Source organism: Peromyscus leucopus, chromosome 1 (genome assembly GCF_004664715.2).
Source record: "Peromyscus leucopus breed LL Stock chromosome 1, UCI_PerLeu_2.1, whole genome shotgun sequence".
In the NCBI taxonomy this organism is placed as follows: domain Eukaryota; kingdom Metazoa; phylum Chordata; class Mammalia; order Rodentia; family Cricetidae; genus Peromyscus; species Peromyscus leucopus.
In genome coordinates, this window is record NC_051063.1 from 114,583,762 (window position 1) to 114,606,853 (window position 23,092).

Below are 23,092 nucleotides of genomic sequence, written 5' to 3' on the forward strand. Positions count from 1 at the left end.
CCTGTGCTTCTCATGGTCATAATTACCTTTAAAAGTCAGGTTCCAGGGATTGAGCTATTGATTTATTTGCCCGGCATGACTGACAGGAAAGACAACTGCTTTCTGTATTTAAGTATTTAAAGACAGTGGTTTCAAACCCTTCTCATTTGAAAAATCACAGATTCCTGAAAGGCCGGGTGGTGGTGGCATATGGTTTCAATCTCAGCACCCAGGAAGCAGAACTAGACGGATCTCTGTGAGTTCCAGGCCAGCCTGGTCAACAGAGTGAGATCCAGGACAGGCACCAAAGCTACACAGGGAAACCCTGTCTCAAAAAAAAAAAAAAAAAAAAAAAAAAAAAACCGAAAATTCACAGATTCACCCATGGTCCTGATATGGAGTAGTTGTTAGAAATGTTTCTAAGAAAATTTTAGAATATATATATATCATGGTCTCTCCCCCCCCCCCCGTGCTGAATGATAGTCACAGTAATTTAATCCTATTCTTTAATCCTATTTATAATATGAGATAGTTACTCTCTCTGTTGAAATAACATATCCTGACTATAGGAACTTACAGGAGAAAGGGCTTATTTTGGTGCATATTTTGACGGTAAAGTCCATCATGCCAGTGGGGTGGGAGTTAGGGGTGGGGGGCTAGAGATGGGTGGGGGGGTTAGGGTTAGGGGCTGGGGGTGTGTGAGCCCAGACTGCAGGAGCTAGAGCTTGAGGAAGCTGGTAGCGCCATATTTGCAGTCAGCAGAAAATTAATGCTAAACCAGATTCCTGGATTCTAAAGAGTCCAGCACCCAAGCCTTCCCACCACACCAATCCAGTTAGGACAATCCCTCACCGGATGCCCAGCGGCTGATGTGGTCTAACCACTCTTCCCGGGCCTGTCTAGGGGCTTCTCTCCTAGGGAATTCCAGATCCTCAGGTCGACCACAGTAAACATCACATAAGAGAATAGCAACCAAATTATCTTCATTCACTGAAGAGAGAAATTCCGCTAGCAGGAAGCTCTCCCGGTCTGGAGCCATCTGTCTGTCTACCCAGACCCACGCAAAGCGGTCAGCACTTAGCAATACGGGCTCTGTAAGCCCTTCCCAACATGGGCACTGCAATTGTATGGGCGTAATCAGCACTCCTTTGGCTCTGTGACCAGATAAGACCACTGTATCATGTTCCTGCAGTCTTCATGGGAAAGGTAAACCCCCTGCATCATAGTGAGAGGGAGAGGTGTTAGTGGCCTTTTTAAAGTGGCGACAAATGTACAGCACGGTCTTGAGTCTGGCGGAGTGATTTCAAATGCTAACTCTATCCTCGGTCATTGCGGAAGCTAAAAATACTGGTCATTTCTCCAAACATCCTCAGAAGAGGGTAGTGCCCCCACTAACAAGTATGTGAAATACGTTAGTTCCCATCGTGTTCGGTGCTTCCTGCCCCTCCTAGTCGCTCCCAAACCTTTCACATTTGCCTTGGAAACGGCAGCAGGTAAAAGCCAGGACTGGCTTCCTTTCCTCTGTTCTTGGTGGGCTCGCGTTCTCACTGGTGCCTTGTTCCTGCAGAGATGGGATTTCTGTGGCCCTCTCAGGCCAATGCGTTTATTCTTCTGTTCCTCGTGTTGTGTAGGGCCCACACGCTTTCATCAACTGCATGTGTTTGCCACGTTACTATTCTTCTACTTTCACATCAAAACACTCCTTTTGGAATCTACATACACAGCACCATCTCTCACCATCATCGGATATATTTTTGCCGAGTCATTATTTTCCATGGTCCCTCATTTGGCACCTGTGTGCACATGTTTTAACTATATATGTGTGTGTATGTATATATATATATATATATGTGTGTGTGTGTGTGTGTGTGTGTGTGTATAATAACCTTTGGTGCCCAGTCCACACGCTTTCAACTCTCCAAGCCCCATCAAATCCGTCTTATTAAAATGCCTCTTAGTCATGCATGAGCAAATATGTAGGATATATGAGTCTTCTATTGGACCACCCCCAAACAACTCTCATTCTGCTCTCTGTACCCTAAAAGCTGACATTAACGTACTGCAGAAGTGATTGCCCCAGACTCCCAACTTCCAATACATTTTAAATGTGTTTTTTTTTCAACTGAGACGGTGTTTTACTAGTAAAGCTCATCTCCAAGCCCTCGATTCTCCTGCCTCAGCCTACTCCTGAGTGCCGAGACAAGGTATTTGCCATCACAGCCAGTCCCCTGGAGGCATCCCTCCCCTAATCCTCATGGGAAGAATTCTGTTAGTAGATAAAAGCTGAGTGGGAGGGATTAACTCCCCCAGCTCCAGCTGCATTCCTGCCAGGTCATGTCAGCATTCTTTATGCCAAAGGTCACAGCTCCATTTGGAAGGCTCACGCATGTACAGAAATCAAAACAATATATTTTTAAACTTTCGCAGATGAAATAAATTTTCAGACAATAAATCACTTAAGTAATTTGTGGATGGAACATCTGGATTGCCTGGCCCTCCAGACAGCACAGGAGTTACCTAGGCTATTAACCACCTCCATTCCCAGTCTTCTGAGCAGAAAACAGGTTATACAGCTTTCCTTTGAAAAGACAACCCACGCGTTTATCCTCCCTGGTTTTCCTAGTGCTGTCTGTGAGTGCAAGTACCTTGGTATTCCCAACAATGTGGTAAATATTTAAAACAAAGCTTAAATCTATAATAATACTAACATCTTGTGGAGTCTAAGGCAAGAATGCAAAACATGTTAACAGTACAAAGGGCAAGTCAAACTATGGAAAATGGTAAGGAGTTTGTGGTAAACTGTAATGTGAAGATGTATAATGTAATTTTTAGGGCCACCAATAAAAGAAAATAGTAAAGACGTATAAGATGAGGTTAAATTAAACATTAAAAAGTACTTGGTTGATTTTTTTTTTAAAAAAAAAGTTCAAATAGAGAGACAAAAATGAGAGAACATGAATAAGGAAAATCAAGATGGCATATTTAAAATCAGTAATAGTAATTACAGTATGACTGTACTACTCCAATTGAAAGATGACAGTGTATATATATTTTTAAAGTATATATTCGTATTTGTCTCTGTATGTGTGCATATGTGTCTGTGTGTGTGCACGTGTGTGCATGTGCGTATGCACATGCGGGGGAAAGCACCTATGCAGCCAGAAGGGAGCACCATTGTGAGTCATGCAACATGGGTGCACAAGTACTCCTAACCACTGATCCATCCTCCAGCCTCAAACATGTCTATTTTAAAAAGTAATCTATTTCAAGGCATGGTCTCCCTCACTCCTTATAAAAAGCCAGAAGACTGCAGTAGTAGTAGCATGAGGAGAAAAAGCATGGGGCCTGGAGTTGGTATGCGCAGGTCCAGGTTCTCACTATGCCATTTGCCATGCTCTGCAGGCAGGACAAAGGTCTGAAACCTCAATTACGAATAATAGTAAGCTCTAGTGTCACGTTAATAAGCAACACTTGGCATTGTGCTGCACAAGGTTTATTAGGGACGTAAAGTATTTGTCATAATTATATAATGATATAAGGAGGGCTTATAAGGACATACAAGGTTTACGATATATTTGACAAGTATTTGTAAAATGACTACACTATTCTGTATAAACACCAGTTTCTCTGAGTTAAAGGCCACCTGAAACGGGGATTCTCACAAGATGACCCATTTTCAAGAATCACATTAAAAACAATGGGGATGCCAGGTGTGGTGGCACATGCCTTTAGTCCCAGCATTCAGGAGGCAGAGGTAGGTGGATCTCTGTGAGTTCAAGGCCAGCCAGGTCTACATAGTTCAAGAGACCCTTTCTCAAAACAAGCAAAACAAAAAACAAAAACTGGTGGGGGTGAAACTGGATCTGGATGCAAAGGATATCTGCACTTTGAACCACTCATCCAAATGTGTAGTACTTGCCCATTGTGACTTGTGGAACAGTAGGAAAACTTCTTCCCTTTCATTCATGCCTAAAGCCATTTTGAAAACAAAAGAGAACTCTATAAGGTGTCTTGGTTAGGGTTACTATTTCTGTGATAAAATGCCACGACCAAAAGCAAGCTGAGGAGGAGGAAATGGTGTTTTTGGCTTACACTTCCACATCCTAGTCTGTAGGTGGATTTTTCTGTTCCACCTAGCCAGCTCCCAAATAACCACACAGACACATCTTATAAATTATAAATGCTCAGCTGATAGCTTAGGCCTTCTACTAACTAGCTCTTGCATCTTAAATTAACCTATATTTTTTATTTATGTTCTAGCACATGGCCTGGTACCTTTCCTCAGTATGGCAGGCTCATCTTCTCTCCAATCTCCTGGTGACTCCACCCTTCTTCATTCCAGCGCTCTCTCCCTGTCTGTAAGTCCTGCCTAACCCCTTCCTGCCTAACCGTTGGCCTTTCAGCTCTTCATTAAACCAATGAGAGCAACACATCTTCACAGTGTACAAAAAGATTATGCCACAACAGTAGTCGATCACTGAAGGAAGTCAGGACAGGAACTCAAACAGGGCAGGAACCTGGAGGCAGGAGCTGATGCAAAGTCCATGGAGGAGTGCTGCTTACTGGCTTGCTCATCATGGCTTGCTCAGCCTGCTTTCTTATAGAACCCAGGACCATCAGTCCAGGGATGGCACCACCCACAATGGGTCAGGTCCTCACCCATCAATCACTAATTAAGAAAATTAATTTTTAAAAAGCCAGATCTTATGGAGGCATTTTCTCAGTTGAGGCTCCTTCTTTTCTAGCTTGTGTCGATCGAGTAGACATAAAACCAGCCTAGTACATAAAGCTTTTACACATTGTAATTATAAAGTAAACAAAAATTGAAAAATGCTACAAAAGCATATGCCATGTAAACGTCAACAAAAATAAGAGTCATGTGACCTAACTGATATCAAACAAGTTAGACTTCAATAAGTACTGAGAGAAACTGAAAAGTATTTTATAATAATGGGTCAATCCATCAAGATGATTTAATAATCCCAGATTTGCCACTGTGCAACAAGCATGGTCTCAAAATGTCTAGTGTAATCAAACTTTTTAAAAAAGAGCAGATTTTGCATTTTACCATAAAAAGGGAAAAACAGAGACACATACAAACTCATTGACTTAAAAGTCTGACTACACTTCTCAAGAAATGGTAGACCCAGGGGGATAACTCAGTCGGAAAAGTGCTGGTCTCAGTTTGGTTCCCCAGAACCCACTTTAAAAAGCTGGGCTTGATAGGCGTGGCTGTAACCCTGGCACTGGGGCAGAAGAGACAGGGGGAGCCCTGGAGCTCGCTAGCCACCCAGCTTTGCCAACACAGCAAGGTGGTGTCTCAAAACCCAAGGTGCAAGGCTCCTGAGGAACAACTCCAACCAGGCTGACCTCTAACTACTACATGCTACATGTATCCACATATGGGTGCACCCACACACACCCCCACACACAAGTCAAGTACTTTAAAATGATAATGGGCCAATGGGATGAAAAAACTAAGGCTATAAAAGGCTGGATTACTGCAGAATACATATTCTTTTCACATGCACATGAAATGCTTAGAGATCAAGCCATATGCCGGCCATCACACACATGGAGCACTGTAGTGTTTATGGGGAAATGTGTAACTTTTAACTCATTAATTAAAAAACATAGAAAGGAAGAAAGTCAGTAATCTAGGTTTTAACCTTTAAGATCTAGGAGAGGATGAGCCCAAAATATAAAGTAGAAATAATTAAAGGCAAAAACCTATTAAAGACAGAAACTCCACAAAGCCAAAGTTGGTTCTTTGAAGGGCTGAGAAAGACAGAAAATGCATGAAAAATCAAATATCATTATGAATTTTTATAGTCACTATTAAAGACATGAAATGAAAAAAAAACACCCAATAAATCTGACAATATTGATCAAACAAAAACATTTCTTAAACATAATTTCTTAAAATCAGGAAGAGACAAAGATTCTGAATAATCTGTTAGAGAAATTAAGTCTGATTTAAAAGTTTCACACACACAAATTTGCAACCTAATAATGACCAGGATGAGGTATGAACTTCCTGGAGATCTTGAACTGAGTGGTGGTTATTATGGGTGTATGAATTTTGTTAAGCATTTATTCATCATATAGGATAAGGTAGATCACATACTGGAATATATTTTATACTTAAAAACACTATGGAAACACTGTCCCTCAAGTCCTCATAGTCTAACCCATTCCATAATACGACAGCATGTAAAGGCCTTGCTTATGTCTAGTGGTGGGAAACATAGCAAGGATGTTTTCTGACAGGAAGGTCAAAAAATATTTGCCTTAACTTAGTTAACACCAGTTCCATCACACACTGGGAAAGTTCAGAGAATGTGATCTAACATGGCGAGGGTCTGGTTCGTTGTCCTGGATTTACCTCCACAATGTGTACTTCAATCACAAGGAAATTCACAACTGAAAGCTGTGAAAAGTGTCACGTGGGAAAATATCGAGTGAAAAGTGTCATGTGGGCCTAGGACGGAGCCCAGGGAAGAGTGCTTGCTTTGCACGCACAGGTTGAGTTCAATGCCCAACCCTGCCAAAAGCATCATTTGGAAACTGCCCTTGCCTTCTAGAGGTATCGTTTCTTGTGCTTCAACTTTAGAACAGGAACACTTGTAAAACAAATCTACAATGTCTTTTTTTAGCAAACCCGGATTCTCAGCAGTTTACACTGGTAGTTTTGCTGGGTGGCTCCATTACAAACCAGTAAAGTCACTGGGCCACTGAATGCAGTTAGGGGCATGAATCCAATTTCGGGTTTGTTTATTTGTCTGTCACTGTGAGGAAGGGTTAACAGATAAGAAGATGAACTTGCCCCTTGAGGATGTCTTGGCCCAGTAAGAGGTTGAGCCACCTTTGGTATTGTCTTCAGCAATAAAAAGCATCAAGACAATGGCAAGCAGCATTACATGCTCACAGGACAAGCTATTCAAGTGGGTGAGTAAATCTATCCTGTGTTTAAGCCACATTAGTCTATTTTCACATGTTTAGCGATAGGTTTGGGGAAAGATTTAAATCCATATGAATTTGGTGGATTGTATGTACCTTTCAGTTCTCAGGAAAATGTATGTTTCCATTTTGTCACTCCAGATTTGGGGAATGGAGACCAAATGGCATCAGCTTTAACCTCAGGCTCAGAACTCGCTTCTGTTAGCCTAGAAGTTAAGAAGGTTTAAAGACATTAAGACGACGCAGACAGGGTTTGAAATGCACACTTTGCTGAGACTGGCTAAACTGGGCCATCTCTGGCAGCTACAGACATTTTGAAATCCTGGTTTGCTCATCTGTACTTCAAGGACTGGCTTTGTGTCACAGCTGAAATAGCTGACCTTTAACAATAACTTGATTTTTCTGGGAACAAAGCTAAACGCGTTTGGCTGTCTCTACAATGTATTCCTGTGACTTGTCCTATCCACTGGAAGGGGAGGCACAAACTAGTCTCTAGCGGCAATGGGACTGTACACAGTTATCAAAGATGCCTCAGTGGGAGTCAATCAACCGGCCACCACTGGTGGGAAGGGCCAGCCTGCCCTGGTGGACCTAAGAGGCTCCACTCTGGACCTGCTCATCTTCATCATGCCAAGTAGTGAGACGAATTCCCGAATGTTAATGAGGGCAAGGGAGGGGTACACAGGGCCTTGCTTCCTTTGTTCTCCGTAGGCAAACACTGGGCCAATTCAGGGCACAGGGAAGCTAGAGGATTTTTGAAGAAATAAAGGCCTGCCTGTTAACAGTCTTCTGGTCCTAGTGGGTTTCACTAGACCTCAACACAACAGTTCTCTGTATTTTTCTTGGAATAAACAGGCTTTTGCATTAAAAGCAAGAAAGTATGCCCTTAAGCAACAGAGGCTTTCTAAATATTAGTGACTTTAACTGGATTAAATGTTTCCATTTCCCGTTCCTATGACATGTAAGGCTCAAATTCCCAAAAAGTTTTTTTTTCTTATCGTAGCTTTTTTAATTAGTTAAGTTTTAGGTTATTGTGTTCTATGGATATTTAAGTGCTTTAAAAAAGCCAAGAAATTAGGAAAAAAAACTTCAAATAGAAATGTTTTCAGATATTCTGAGTACCAAGCAAGTTTTACAGTAAGTGCAAATTCAGACATCTGCACAGACTCTTGGTGTCAAGCCTCATCAGCATTTTCTCGCAAGTCCTGTAGTCAACTTGCTGACCTCGACTTGGTGGGTTAGTGCTGTCGTTTTGTATAGGCTCAGCTATAAAAATGTGCTAGCCTTTGCAACATTTCCCTCCTAAGGGGAAAGGAAATGAACTAGACTAGATCCCCCTCTGTAAGGCTGCTTCTATCTCAAGACTCTGAAGTGGGGAAGGATGTGGACACAGACACTTCTGAAGTTCTAAGGCAAATGGAGAATTAACTTGGTATCTACAATACTCTGTCAAAGTTAAACTTTTACACCGGACATTTTCTCCTAGTCACTTTTTAAAAGTATTCTTTAATTTTGATACTACTTGTATAAAAATGTCAGTGTGAAATAGATCTAGATTTACTATCTGGTGAAAAGATATACATTTTTAACATGTCATCTAACAATCTTCTGGGCTAAAAGTATAGACTTGTTTACTTCACTTTTAAGCTTCTATAATTTTTTTCACTAAAATATTTCAATGGTAACACTAATTTTATTTAGGAAGAAAATGGAAAGTACAGTATGGGATATGGTTTTGAAGACACTGCTAAGGAAAAAAACCTTCATAAAATGAACAATTATTTTGATACAAATGGTATGACTGAACAGTGGGAGCTAATTGCTTTCGAGTCTATTCTATAGCTTGTTCTATGAGAATATATTCATTTAACTGTTTTACCTAGGGAGAGCAGAGTGAAGGAGGGAGAGGCAGAGATAGACACACACTTTAAGGATCATGGAACAAAACACACCTAAAAATGCACACAGAACAACCTTGTGGGAGCAAATCTACACAGGGCCAGCCAAGTTTCACATATGAAAAAAAAATTCTATTCTGTATAAATCATTGTTTTCTGATGAAGACAACCGAAATAAATCCAAATATAGAGGTTCAAATATGATCCAGAATAAAGTTTCATAAGAAAATGTGGTCCCAGTCACTTACTAAAGGCTTGAACTACACATTAGAAAGTGTTCTCCTTGAGAAGGTACCTCTGGGCACCTCAGACTGCCACCTGAAGTACATTGTACAAGCAGACCTTGCTGTTTTCAATAGTTTGTTTGCTTTTGTTTCCAGAACTGGACATCAAACCCAGGGCCTTGTGCATGCTAGGGAAGGCCTCTACCACTGAGCTTGTCCTCAGCCCCAAAATGTTATTTTTATTTATTTATTTATTTATTTATTTATTTATTTATTTATTTTTATTTACTTACTTATTTTATATCCGGGTCTGAGCCTCCCCTCCATCCTCCCTCCCACCCACCCCCAGTTCCCACCAAAAGTGTCATTTTAAAGCTAGCTCACTAAAATACACTATTAGGGCTGGGGCTAAAAGGTTGAGCCCTTGCCTATCAGGTACAAGGCTCTGAGTTCCACTCCCAGCGCTGGAGATTTAAGAAACGAAAGAACAGTTGCCTCCGGACCTCAGGGACTCAGCTTGCACGAGAGCATGTGCAATCAAGGGTTCAGTGTTATGCTTTGGAAGCAGCTCACAGGACGATTGCTAATGATGCAAAAGAGCTGAATGGACATTCTGAACTTTAAGATTCAAGAAATGCTAACATCAGCAAACACAAGTATGCTTATGCAGGCACTTTGTTTGCCCTTATCAAGTTTTTTATTATACAATCCTGGGGTAGGGGCTACAACTATCCCCGTTTTGCAGATGGAAAAACAGGCTGAAGTCAAGTCTACCAACTTGTCTAAAGTTGCCAAGCTAGATAGAAGCGGGCAGTGTGCTTCCAGACTGGCTGTAGACCCCATGCAGAATCCCTGTAAGCATAAGCTATATACTGAAATTTTATCATGTGCCAGGCTATTCATTATACACGCTTCTACTTATTAACCCATTAAATACAACAGTCCTATGAGGAAGGCACTGTTACACATAATTTATAGATTAGGAAACTGAGGTCCGAGAAGATTGTGTTCTAGGTCCAAATGGACTTAATCACAGAAGGGCTACCGAGTCCACCATTACTGTTACACTGTACTGGCTCACCAAGTTGGTTCTCTCAGGAGAGAGACTCTCTGAAATGAAAGAGAATGTTCTCTATGACACAAGGATTTCTCCAAACTGTCCTGTAGGTTCATCTTCCAGATTCTACTCGCTTTCCTTCTACCTACTCCATCTCCTCTCCAGGCAAAACTGCCCATCTGTGCCTGTCTCTCCCATAGATGCAGCTTCTTACCTTTGGACCAGGTCTGGACCTAAAATTTGGTCGTGCCTTAGACTATTAGAATGGTTTTCTAACTCGTTTATCTATTTCCTTCTCTCCTTGTTTACTCTCACCACAGCAACCAATCCTTTTAACAAAAAATGTACACCAATTTCCGGCATTTCTAGTTTGTTATTGTTTTTCAGCTCAGAAAGAAACCTGAGCCTCAGCATGCTTAAGTCCTGGTCTGCTCAGACATCAGCGCCCACCGATCTCCTCTAGTTTACTTAAGGTGTTCCGGCCTTACTGACAACCTTGCTGCTGGTCTGGGAGCCACCCACAACCCCTCCAGACGTTTGCTGCCTTCTGCTTGTGTATGTGTGGGGAACTGCTCTCCCTACCTCATCATCTGGCTTACTTCCACCCTCCCCAAACACCACCACGCTCGCTCGGCTGATAGCAACATCCCGTCTTCACTCAGTGACCTCTCAAGCACTCATCACTGTGGTACATTGCCAGCGCTAACTCTCAGACCTACAATTAACTACAGGCACATGTAGGGCACTCAGTGTGCTTAACAGGTGAAGGAACAAGTGGTTCTACTTCATCTTAGACTTCTCGGTACACTCTTCGCTGGTTGTCAGTGCCCTCGCTTGGTTCCCTCTACATTTCCTTTTCTCAAACTGGAGTAACAGGACTTCTGCCTCTACCATAGTTAATAATCAGGTTCCTAATGCCAGACTAAACAGTTTGGGCTCTGTATTCCACTCATGCTGCTGACCATTCTCTCCTTCAATGAAGTCCTTCATGCTTCTTCCCTGATCCTCCTGCAGTCCTGATGGCTCCTTCCTGGTTCCATTTATCGTGAGTAATGCAGGCGTTTCAATGGGACTCATCCTTGGTTTAGTCTTTCTTTTTCCTTTCTTCTTTTTTTTTTTCTGTTACCAGATTGTTCCTTTGGTAATCTCAGCCATTATGAATATGACTTTGCATCATCTTTCCCATATGTCCGACTTTAAATTTGCAAAGCAATGCAAAATAAAGCAAAAAAACATTTTTATCACTTTCTGAAATGGCTTTCCCATTACACTGCCTCTTACAATGAATGAAGTAGAGTTCTCTCCTCAGAATAATAAAGTTTAACAGGCAAAACAGAGAAATACAAAGAAACAGACCATTCCAGAACTATATTAAGGGGCAGGATATGGGTTAATCTGAGCAGAAGATCCCAGAATTGACACCTGAGAATGACTCGAAATATAGTAAAGATCGAACATATACTAAGCAGTATCTCACACAGATGCTGGAGGAGTCCAGCAGTGAAGACACAGGACAGCAGTTCAGTCAAATGCCTGAATCCACCACATGAGTCATCCTCCCCTTTCCCGGGAAGCTACTTTCAGGTAAAAAATGATCAAGCAAGAATACTTTTGTTATTTGACTTTAACTTTTGTTCGATTTTTGTCTGTTTCTTGTTTTGTTTTGAAAGAGAGAGAACAAAGTTGGGTGCAAGTTGGGTGGCTAAGGGAGGTGGGAAGGATCTGGGAAGAGTTAAAGAGATAATCACGACTAAAATATATTGTAAAGGGCTAGAGAGGTGGCTCAGTGGTTAAGAGCACTGGCTCTACTTCCAGAGGCCCCGGGTTCAATTCCCAGCACCCACATGACAGCTCACAACTGTCAGTTATCCAGCTCAAAGTGATTCAACACCCTCATACAGACATAAATGTAGGCAAAAAAATCAATGCACATAAAATAAATCATTTAAAATATTGTATGAAAACAATTGTTTTTTTAGTGTGTATGTCTGTCTATTGTAGGTAAGTATACATGGGTGTAGGTGCCCACAGAAGACAGAAGAGGGCAACAGATTCCCCTGGAAATGCAATTAATGTCAGTTACGAGATTCCAACAGGGTGCTTGGAACCAGACTGACTGCAGTCTTCTGCAAAAGCAGTACATGCTCTCAACTGCCGACTCATCTCTCCAAAAGCTAGAAGCAAGTATTTTAATCTCAAATTTTTTTTAAAAAGGCTAATATCTAAAATTACATGAAGAACTCAAAAAACTTGGTATCAAAAAAAACAAAAACAAAAAACCCAATTTAAAAATGGGGTACAGATCTAAACAGAGAATTCTCAAAAGAGGAAACTCAAATGGCTGAGAAACAAAGAAATGTTTAACATCCTTAGCCATCAGGGAAATGCAAATTAAAACTACTTTGAGATTCCATCTTACACCTACTAGAATGGCCAGGATCAATAAAACAAGTGACAGCTCAAACTGGCAAGGATGTGGAGCAAGGGGAACACTCATCCATTGCTAATGGGAGTGCAAACTTGTACAGCTACCATGGAAATCAGTGTGGCAGTTCCTCAGGAGGATGGGAATCGATCTAGCTCAAGATCCAGCTATACCACTCTTTGGCATACATGCAAAAGGATGCCCCCATCCTGTTACAGAGACATTTGTTCAACCATACTCACTACTGCTCTATTCAAAATAGGACGTGGAAACAACCTAGATTTTCCTCAACAGAAGAATGGACAAAGAAAAGGCAGTGTTTACACAATGAAATATCACTCAGCTATTAAACTTTTTAAAAAAATTAAATTGTTAAATTCTCAGGTAAATGGATGGAACTAGAAAAAAAAAAAAAGCACCCTGAGTGAGGTAACCCAGACCTAGAAAGACAAATATGGTATGTGTGGATATTTGTTATTAATGATTACCAAGCTACAATCCATAGAACCACAGAGGTTAGGTATGGAGTAAGAGGGGGGACAGCATATAGATCTCCCTAGGAAAGGAAAATAAAATAGTTATGGATGGGTGGGGAGGGCTGGAATGGAAAGAGAGGGGGAGAAAAGGAAGAAACAGAATATGGGAGACAACTAAATTCAGAGCTATATGAGGGGTAGTGTGGAAACCTAATACAGTAGAAGCCTTCTAAAATACAGACATATATAAAGGCAATCTAAATGGAATCACCAAATAATGGGGGAGATAGAGTCCCAACTGGCCATCTCTTATCACCAGTGAAGCTTCCAGTACTGGGAATGGGTTACATCTAATTGAGCTGTTGGTCAAAGGGGTCTCCTGGGGACCCCCAAACCACTCAGATTGTTGCCAAGACTATAGATTGCTTTCCACAACTGGATGGCAAGGCCCCATTGCTGAAGGCAACACCTACACAACTCACTGACATTGGAGAGGTCCAGCTGGTGCCTACATAGAGCCTTCACCTCATGTTCTAGCGTCTTTGGCATAGGAAGGTAACTCTGCACACTACCAAAGCAGAAATGTAAAATCACCAAGCTAGCCACGAACCCTTTGATCTACAATGGTGCCCTGTCTGCAAGACATACTAGGGCAATAGTGATACAAAGCTTGTGGGAGTAACCAACTAATATCTGATACTTAAAACCCACTCTATGAAATGGAATCCATACCCAACACTGCTTGGGTGACCCAGAACCTGAGACCAGAAAGACATTTTGCTAAACTTATAGATCAGCACCTTGTTCAGCCATGATCAGAGAAGCTTCTTCCTGCAGCAGATGGGAACAGACCCACAGCCAGACATAATGCAGTGAGAGACCTTGGAACACTCGGTCATAAACGTGATGTCTCCATCAAATCTCTCCCCTCACGGGTCAAGGAACCCTGTAGAAAACCATGCAGAGTCTAAAAACCAGAGGGGATGGAGGACACCAAGAAAGACCCTCAAAATCAACATGATCAAAGCTCAAATGAACTCAGAGACTGAGGCAGCATGCACAGGGCCTGAACGCAGATCTGCACCAGGTGGGGCTCTAGAGCTGAAAGAAGTGGACATGTCCCCATCCTGAACCCAGAAGCAATCTCCAATTGACAACCACTTGCAAATGAAAATTTAGCTTCCTCCAAAGGAGTTTAACTGGAGTGACAAACTACTTTCTAAGAGTAAGATGCATGCCCTGCATAGAGGGCCAACAGAAAACTAACTCAATGGCATCTTTGGATATCCCTCGTCTCAGAATATTGGGTCAGAGATTTTCCTGTTTACTTATTTAACCTTACTATTTTTTTTATCTTTATTTTTTTCTTCTTTTTACCCTACAAGTCCTTTGCCATATATATTATGGTTTCCATTTCAGCTGTTTTTGCTGTTTTGTGGGATTTCTGAAGAATATTTGAACAAATGGATGTTCTGTTACTTGTGCTTTCTCTTGAACTCTTTTCCACATTTTGCCAATTTTGCCAAATTCTGATGTGTTTTTGTTTTATCATGCTATATTACTTATATTATACTATCATCCCTTAGAAGCCTATTTTCTAAGGAGAAACAAAAACGGAGTAGATCAGGTGGGAAGGAAGATGGAAAGAACCAGGGGCAGAGGAAGAGAAAACCAAAATAAGGATATATGAGGAGGGAAAAACACAACTATTTTCAATAAAAGGAAAAAATAATTGAAAAAAAAATAAGTCTAAAACAATAAAATAATGTGGATGGATGAGTGGAGTGAAAGGTCTGCTTCTCTGTTGATTAAATGATAAACAATCTTGCTTGCTTAAGGATGCTGGGCCAGTATTCTCATGTGTGGTGAAGACCAAACCTCCTTGAGGGGGGAAAAAAAGCACTTTTCTTCCCTTTAGTTGGTCTGGATACCAGGAAAATAACTCAGAATCTGGAATGGAAGCAGAACCTGCCACACCTTCCACCATAGTCTGGCACACTTAACACACATACTAGTACTGTACATATGGTCCCCTGGGAGAGCTTTTCTAAGTAGCATTTATCCTATTTATTGTCATCCTACCCTCTGAAATATATTACTTGTGTGTTTTAATATACAGTGTAATTCAAGTCCTCTACCCCAACTACCACCTGTAGATGATTTCTTGGAGTAAATTTCTAAAAATGGAGTTAGCATTCTTGAACTTTCTGACAACTATTGCTGATGCTCATCCAAAATGGTGGTAGTAGCTGAGAAGCCTGTGTAAGAAAGCTGTGAATTCACTGTGAACTAGGGATGGGACAGCATGCAGAATGTTCTGCCAACAAGGTGGCCTTCTTAAAATAACTGCATAAATTATGACAAAGGAAGGCACTTGAAAGCAAGGACATGAAGGGAATGCTGGCATGTCTACATAATCTCTGTGGGAAAGACAACAGGCCCGAGAGGAACATTCTTGGCTCTTTTCACACTACCAAAGATGGTAAGACATATTACTAGGTGTATTCCTCTCTGTACTTGTTTACTTAAGATAACTGTGAACATTGTCTCATTTTGCTTGTGTTAATAAAAATCGAGGGGGCTGGAGAGATGGCTCAGCATCAGATGCTCTCCCATAGGACCCTAGCTTGACTCCCAGCATCCACATGGCAGCTCACTACTGTCTGTTCCTTACTCCAGGGGATCTGATGCCATCTACTGGATTCTGCAGGAACTACATGCACAGACCTATGAGCAGGCAAAACATCCATACATATGAAATAAATAAAAATTAAAGTTCTTTGTTTGCACTACTCTTGAGCTAGAGTGCCTGGATTCTCCTAGTTACCACATATCTTTGGCCAATTCCTTTGATCTTTGGAGACATAGCCTTGTTGGTTTCAGGACCAGGTCATCAAGTAGTTGTCTGGATACGCTCAGCCTTAGTATGCTATTATTCTCTCCACTCCCACAAAACTATCCTATTTAATAAGCGAAGGACCCTTTCATACACCGGTGTATTATACAGTGGCCTTGAAAAGGCCCAAAGAAACACCATCCGGGTTCAGGGTGAAAACTCAACAGTGAGGAATGTGATAGTGTATGTCTGTAATCCCAAAACTCAAGAGGCTGAGGCCCAAAGATCTCTAAGATACTGACCAGCCTGTACTATTTAGTGAGACACAACATGAAACACAAAAAGCTCAGCCAGTGAGTTTACACTAAATACCACAGAATAGGACAGTAAGCCGAGTACCAGGCACCACAATAGTTCTCAACAGGCCTTGTGAAATTTTAGCTCCTGGTGACCAACATTATGAAAACCAAGCAATGTGTTTAGTTATTCTTGCCCCTACCTCAGAGCAGGTTGCTTCTTGGGACCTCTCAGTCGACTCCATCCTATTGCAGCTTGTCTTTCCGTGCTTGAAACTACCCCAGGAATTTAATCAACTAAAGGCTTTGCAGTTCAGGACAAAACTGATCAGGGATGCAGACTTAGTGGCAAGTCAGTCATTTAGCTAGTGCCAGTATGGTGCACATGATGCTTCCATATAATGCTCTTGGAAGGAGGAAATGAACTTTCTGGACAATCTGAAGTCCAGCTGAATGGAGCACAGAACAGCCACATGTCCCAGTCAGAACGAAGCTAGAACGAAGCTAGGCAGTGTATCTGAGTGGAGTAGGCCCAATATGGCCAAGGTTGGCTACCAAGGTATATCTCATATTTCAAAACCATCTTCCAAATTTGCTGGTGAATGGGATGCAGCTCAGAGGAAGAGTGCATGTGGAGAGCCTGGGTTTGATATCTAGCACCAAAATTTAAAACTATATACAATATCTAGAAAACTTTATTTTAACCTGAGCTTAGCAAGAAATGGTTTCTCCAAAGTATTCTAACAGCACATTTTTCTATTTGCCTACAGTCAGCTTACTTAGTTGTCTCAAGACAGCTGTTATTTGTCCTAAAAGAAACGGAGGGGGCTGGAGAGATGGCGCCACAGTTAAGAGCACAGCACTGGCTGCTCTTCCAGAGGATCTGGGTTCAATTCTTAGCACCCACATGGTGGTTTACAATCACTTGCAATTTCATTTCCCGGGGAACTGATGCCCTCTTTTGGCTTTTGTGGACACCAGGCAGGCATGTGATACACAGAGTACTTGCAGGTAAAATACCCATACACAAAAAATTAAAAAAAAAAGTCCTAGAACTAAGTTTATAGTTTTTGACAATATGCTGTTTCATACAGTACAAAAACTATAGCTATATTCTGTGAAGCTGAAGATTATCAATATAATGTAAGGCCTAGATATAAAATCTCATAGCTAGTGGTTAAAAGATGTCTTTCACATAATCAGAAGCATAAAGCTAATTTACAAAATAATTTGGAACAGGTATATTTGCACTCTACAATTATCAACTTGCTAACTAGGTAGTAAAATGTGTGGGGAATGCACTTTTTTTTTTTTTAAGTTGATATGGTGGTTTGAATGAGAATGCCCCCAGAGGCTCCCATGTTTAAATACTTGGTCCCCAATTAGTGGAACTATTAGGCAAGGATTAGGAAGTGTGACCTTGCTGAAGGTATATCATTGGGGATGGGCTCTGAGGGATCCCCGATAGGGATCACACTCTACCTCCTGCTTGTGGGTCAAGATGTAAGCTCTCAGCTACTTCTCCAACACCATGCCTGCCCGTTGCCATGATCCTGCTGTGATAGTCTAGGACTCTGATCCTCTGAAATTGCAAGGCCCTAATAAACCCTTTCTTTTAGACGTTGCTCTTGTCATGGTGTCTTCTCACAGCAACAGAAAAGTAACTAAGACAACTGATTTACATTCCTCCTTGTATTTTGATTCAAGTTGTCATTATCAGGTTTATATTCCTCCCCATCAACAATGTCAGAAGGGAAGGAAGCAGGAAATGAGCTTCCTAGAAGATCAACAGTCTAGACCAAGGGATATGATTCCCATTTCAGTTCTGAACTAATGACAGCAAGTCAATGGACCATGCCATTAATTACCCGACTCTTCTACCTGCTAATTTAACACCCTGGACAAATTGATTTTGTTTTCTATCCCTAAAACAGACTGAATGTGAGTAACTCCTATCCAGCAGAGTCCAAAAGTATTGGAAGAATAAAATGGAAGTGGTTATAAAGCACTTCTCATGCTGAAACACACTATCAAAATAATGTCATGAAAGAAGTCACATACCTTAACATACCCTATCAAAATACCAAGAGATCAATCAAAACTTACTATTTAAAGGGCTCTAACTTAAAATACAATTTCTCAGTTTATATGGAAACATTTTAATAATAACAAGGCACATTGGCTAAAGACTATAATTTTTCCAACCACAGAAAATATTTAACAGTACAAAGCTTTTAATCTCTCTTTGATGAACTCTGATTCCTGGTTATCACTCAATATGCTACATAATACAAATATTCTTAGCATATATAATCTTATGCATTAAAGAGTATTTCTTCCTTAACTTACCTGACTGAAGCATCAGATCAGAAAGTTACAAATGAATAATAAGTAGTTCAGTTTCTAAGTGAGTCCAGATGGTAACAAGAATTCAAACATAATTCTTTTTGGATGTTTAAATAAAACAAACTTTACATTTTATTAAACCACCAGATATAACCACTTGGATATAATTTTATTAGCAAAAAAAAAAGATATAGATAATAAAAAATGAAAGGAAAAAGGAGAATGCACCTCAAACCAGAATACCATAACATGTTTTGTGGAAGCTGCATTTTATTTGAAAATCCACCCATTTGCTAACATACATTTTAATATTGTAAACAAAAATAGAATCTGCAGAGACAATGCAACAAGTATGCTTAACTCATGTACAGAATTGCTTTCCTACAATGAACTGTCCTTCTTAAGGCCCCTCTCAACCCAAGCGTTAAGATGTATTTACAGAAAGCACCGATCAACAGTGCAGTTTAATTCCTCATTAACTAAACTCTTGGCTAGACACTGAATTTAAAGATACTATCTCCCCTTATTTAAAAGGTACATGATCATAACAATGGCACACGCCAAATAAAAAGTTAAAGGACTTTTGTTCCCCTCCCTTCCCCATAACATCTCCTAAAGTTTTACTGAAAAGAAGGAAAGTCTTGAAGTGAAAGCAATTCCTCACATTCATTTTGGAAAGGCCCTAATGTCAAATGGAAAATAATGACATGCCAAGCACAAAGCAGTAAAGATCCTTCCCAATGCACTAATGCTGAATTTTAAATGTAGTGCTTTTCCTAGTCAGTGAACTGTTCCCTTGCAAAATCCTAGGCACAGAATTGACTATAAGGATTAATGCATTTATAATGCTTCCCTAAATCCCATAGAGACTGAGAATTCTTAAGAGATTCAGACCTATGGTTTTGCCTTAAAATATTTAGTGCTCCGTATGTCAGCTGAAAAGCATTCTGAATCAGATTCATTCTTGTGGATAAAATCAAACATACTGTGAACATCCATACTCATTTTTATTAAGGAGGTTTGATATAATATTAATGTTATGTAAAATTGATAATCATAAATAAATACAAATACTTAAGGAATGTCTACTGCAAACTGAATATAAATTTTTTAAAAAAAGAAAAGTTAACTTCAATTATGATTTCTGTATTTGTGAGGACTGGAGAAAGAAATATAACGCATAATTAAAAATTATGATTTTGATCCCCCAATAAGTCCTGTTGAATTATGGTGAAGGACACAACTCTTCTCTCCAGGCAGCTTTTTCAAACACAAACTCCACACTTTCCAAGTATGGGCTTTTCTTGGTTGGTTACAGATTATGGGTATTAATAGGAGTTGAAAGAACTGAAGTGTTAGTCACCAAAAAGGCAGATCTTAGTCTTAACTCATGGCAATCCTTGGCTTTATAAATGGTATTGACAACGCTCTCCTATAAACTAGTCCCATCCCTGCCGTGGCCTTCATGGGTTACTGGAGCGCTCTAATGGAGGAAGAGTTTCAGAGACATCAGTCTGGATTTTGCTGGAAGTAAGGAGTCGCCATGTGCGAACTTGTGTTCTTGGAATAATTCCATTCTCTTCCATCTAGTTACATAAACTGTATCTGGAAAAAAAAAGTGGTGGTCTAAGTTAATTCACAATATTATAGGATACATTATCACAGATTAAAAACACTTTGTGCCTTTACCATTCAACCAGCCTAAAAATGTTTACATGCTTATCACAGATCCTGATGGCAAAAAAGTCTCATCAGCTTCCTAAGTGCCAGCACTCGATCCATGGACCATACTGTAGGAACTTCTAATTATCTTCCTAACTACTTAAAAGCAGGAAGGAGTGGAGGTGATGGGAGGCCAATAAACTATTTTTCCTTAAGTTAAAAAACATTTATCCATAAGCACAAATGCCCCATGTAACTCATTTGGGAAAGCAAAATGTAAAATACTTTTTAAATATACACCATTAGAGAATAAAATCAAAAGTAGCGTTGCACTGATTCAATTCTTTACTAATATAATTAAAAATCTGAAGTATCTATAAAGAAACACTCTTCAGTCAGGGGTCACTGGTCACTCAGAAACACCTCACTCATTTCTCTTCAACTGCCAATGTTCAGCTAAAACTGAGGTGTGTGCCAGCCAAATAAAAGTACAGACTGCCAAAGATCTAGATGGGAAATGTAAACTGGGGCTAGAGCATCAAGAACAAATTAAACTGTCTTCTAGAAGATATAGGTGGTGTTGATCATATACAGAGATCCTTGTAGTCAAAGCTTAAGTATTCATTTGCCCTTAAAAAACAAGCTGGGAGGCAGAGGCAGATGGATCTCTGTGAGTTTGAGGCCAGCCTGGTCTACAGAGTTCCAGGATAGTCAGAATTACACAGACAGGGAGACCCTGTCTTAAAAAAAAAAAAAAAAAAAAAAAAAAAAAAAATCAAAACCAAAACACCAAACCAAACCCAAACAAAAAATTTGCATTTATAAGTTACTATCTTAAACAAAAGGAACACATAAAATGCAACTCTCTAATGAAATTACATAAATGAATTTTTATCATTAGCCATAGCTGTTACATTAAGACTAAAGCTACTCCTAACCAAGAATGCACTGTTTAAAAGTGGGGCACTCTCCACAGTTCTCTTAGGACTGACCCAAACACCTCATTTTTAACAGTGATATTTGATTACACCCATCAGCTGTGAGCAGTGGATGCTTCTGTGTTAAGATGATCCCCTGATCTCACACATTTAACTATGATAAGCTATGTTCCAAAGGTGTTTTCTTCTTTTGTCCCATCCCGAACTATTTTATTCTTCACATAAAGAACAGAAGGAGGGGGGGCAGCCGGGGCACAGAGGGAAGCAGACTCCTTTAAATAAAGAAGGAGAAGTGTGCACGGTGTTGAGTGTTGGCAATCTTTGCTTAAGTATTCACGTCCCCATCTCCCCCACACGCAGCAATACCTAAGTGACTTATAAGAAGTCCTCCAGAGAAAGCTCTGCAAAGGGGTCCTTTCCTGCAGCTCTGTGAGGACTGTGCCTGGAGGGGCTGGATGCTGCCGACAGCTGGGGGAAAGAAGACAGAGACAGGGGAGAAAAAGATCTCAGAATGACAGAACATGAGAGCAGAAAGTGTAATGAAGGAAGAGGTGGTTTTTGTTTTGTCACCTTTAATAAATTAAAGGCAGCTTTTGCAGAAAATGGGATTATTTAAAATGCTATTAAATGTCAAGTTAAAAGATATCCAATGGCATGTGTTTTCCAGAAAACAAATGTGTGCCTCTGAAACATGAAATGAAAGTCTTTTATCCATAAAAGCTGATATAAACTGACCTACAGTCAAGACTTTTAGTGGGGGTGGGGGAGAGAAAGGGAGTGGGCAGTACAGGAGGCAGGATGCATAACTGTGATTTTAAAAAAAAAGGTGAAGTTGGTTTCCTATGTTCAGACATCTGTCCAGTTGTCCAAACTGACCTCAGTTCAGATTCCACATTTCCAAATGCAATTATCACTTCCTACCTTCTTCCCTCAGGGCTCTCTCTCTCTCTCTCCTTAACAGGGCTTACCTCCTGCTTTTCTATCTGGACACCCTGAAACGGATGTAAACACTGTGGGAACTAAGCATAGAAAGCTCAGAGTAAGGGGTCCAGGCAAGGTCTCTGCTTGTTCCAGTCTAAGTTGGTTTGACTTTCAGAATTTGCCCCATCTTTTAAACTGAAGATGAAGTTGACCACTGCACCAAGTATCATTATCTTTACTCCCAGAGAAAAGACAGTTTTTCTGGACAATTTAGATGTTACTCTGTGTGTGTGCATGCACACCATATCCAAGCGTTTTACCAAGCTGCCTTACGAGTATTTTAAACCCAACATAAACTGCTTTTAGTTTGGAAGAAACTTTTATTGGCTTCTCCCTCACTACAGGATCATAGAGCTTGCAAGCAAAGGACCATTATGAGAAGAACTGGTTTTAGGGATGTCAGTTAAGTATTAAATTAAAACTGACTAAGTAAAACAACTTCCATTCATATTTCCAACACTTAAAGTATATAAAGAATTTTAAGTCACAAAAAAACTCTTCGATGCTTCAAAAATTATTTCATCTCTTTTTAAGTTTTGCTTCTTTGTTTTTGTTTTAAAAAGCACCATAAAGAATGACTGGTCAATGAATTTCTGCAAATATTACCTCATCAGTATAAGCAATTTGCCATTTAGGGCACTATGACTAACTTACAAATTTGAAAATCATCCTTTGTTATTTTGGCCATCAAGATTTTCCCAATCCACGTATTGTTTCAGAAATACACGTTCAAAGACAGTAAGAAGAGACGGTGGGAAGGATAATGAACTTGCACAGGCTGCTATAGATGAGAGGATGGGGCAACATGTCTGTTCTGACTAGAGCTCTTGATACCGGTCACTCTAAGCACCACTTAGGGGCAGAGGAAAGTGAAACCTAACTGGAAAGATGCCCCAACCTTCTCCCTGGAGCCCCCCTGAATGGGTGACTATACAGAAAAGCATGATTTCAAATACTCATTAATCACTGAGATAAACGGTGCAAACATTCATGCTTATTTCCATTCTTAACTTC

The 23,092-nt window shown here is 40.3% G+C and overlaps 1 protein-coding gene across 19 annotated transcripts in view; it reads right to left on the reverse strand.

Moving 5' to 3' along the window:
* Window positions 1–18,627: 18,627 nt before the first annotated feature.
* Window positions 18,628–23,092, reverse strand: part of Picalm (phosphatidylinositol binding clathrin assembly protein) — a 90,911-nt gene continuing 86,446 nt past the window's right edge. For 10 of the 19 annotated variants that reach the window (XM_028873436.2, XM_028873437.2, XM_028873435.2 and 7 more), the window contains 2 exons: window positions 21,464–21,565; window positions 18,628–20,102 (listed from right to left, as the gene is read on the reverse strand). In XM_028873436.2, coding sequence (XP_028729269.1) covers window positions 21,473–21,565 — 93 coding nt within the window. In that variant the 3' untranslated portion in view covers window positions 18,628–20,102; window positions 21,464–21,472. The remainder of the gene's footprint in view (window positions 20,103–21,463; window positions 21,566–23,092) is intronic. The other 9 variants (XM_028873441.2, XM_028873440.2, XM_028873432.2 and 6 more) reach the window with 3 other exon arrangements.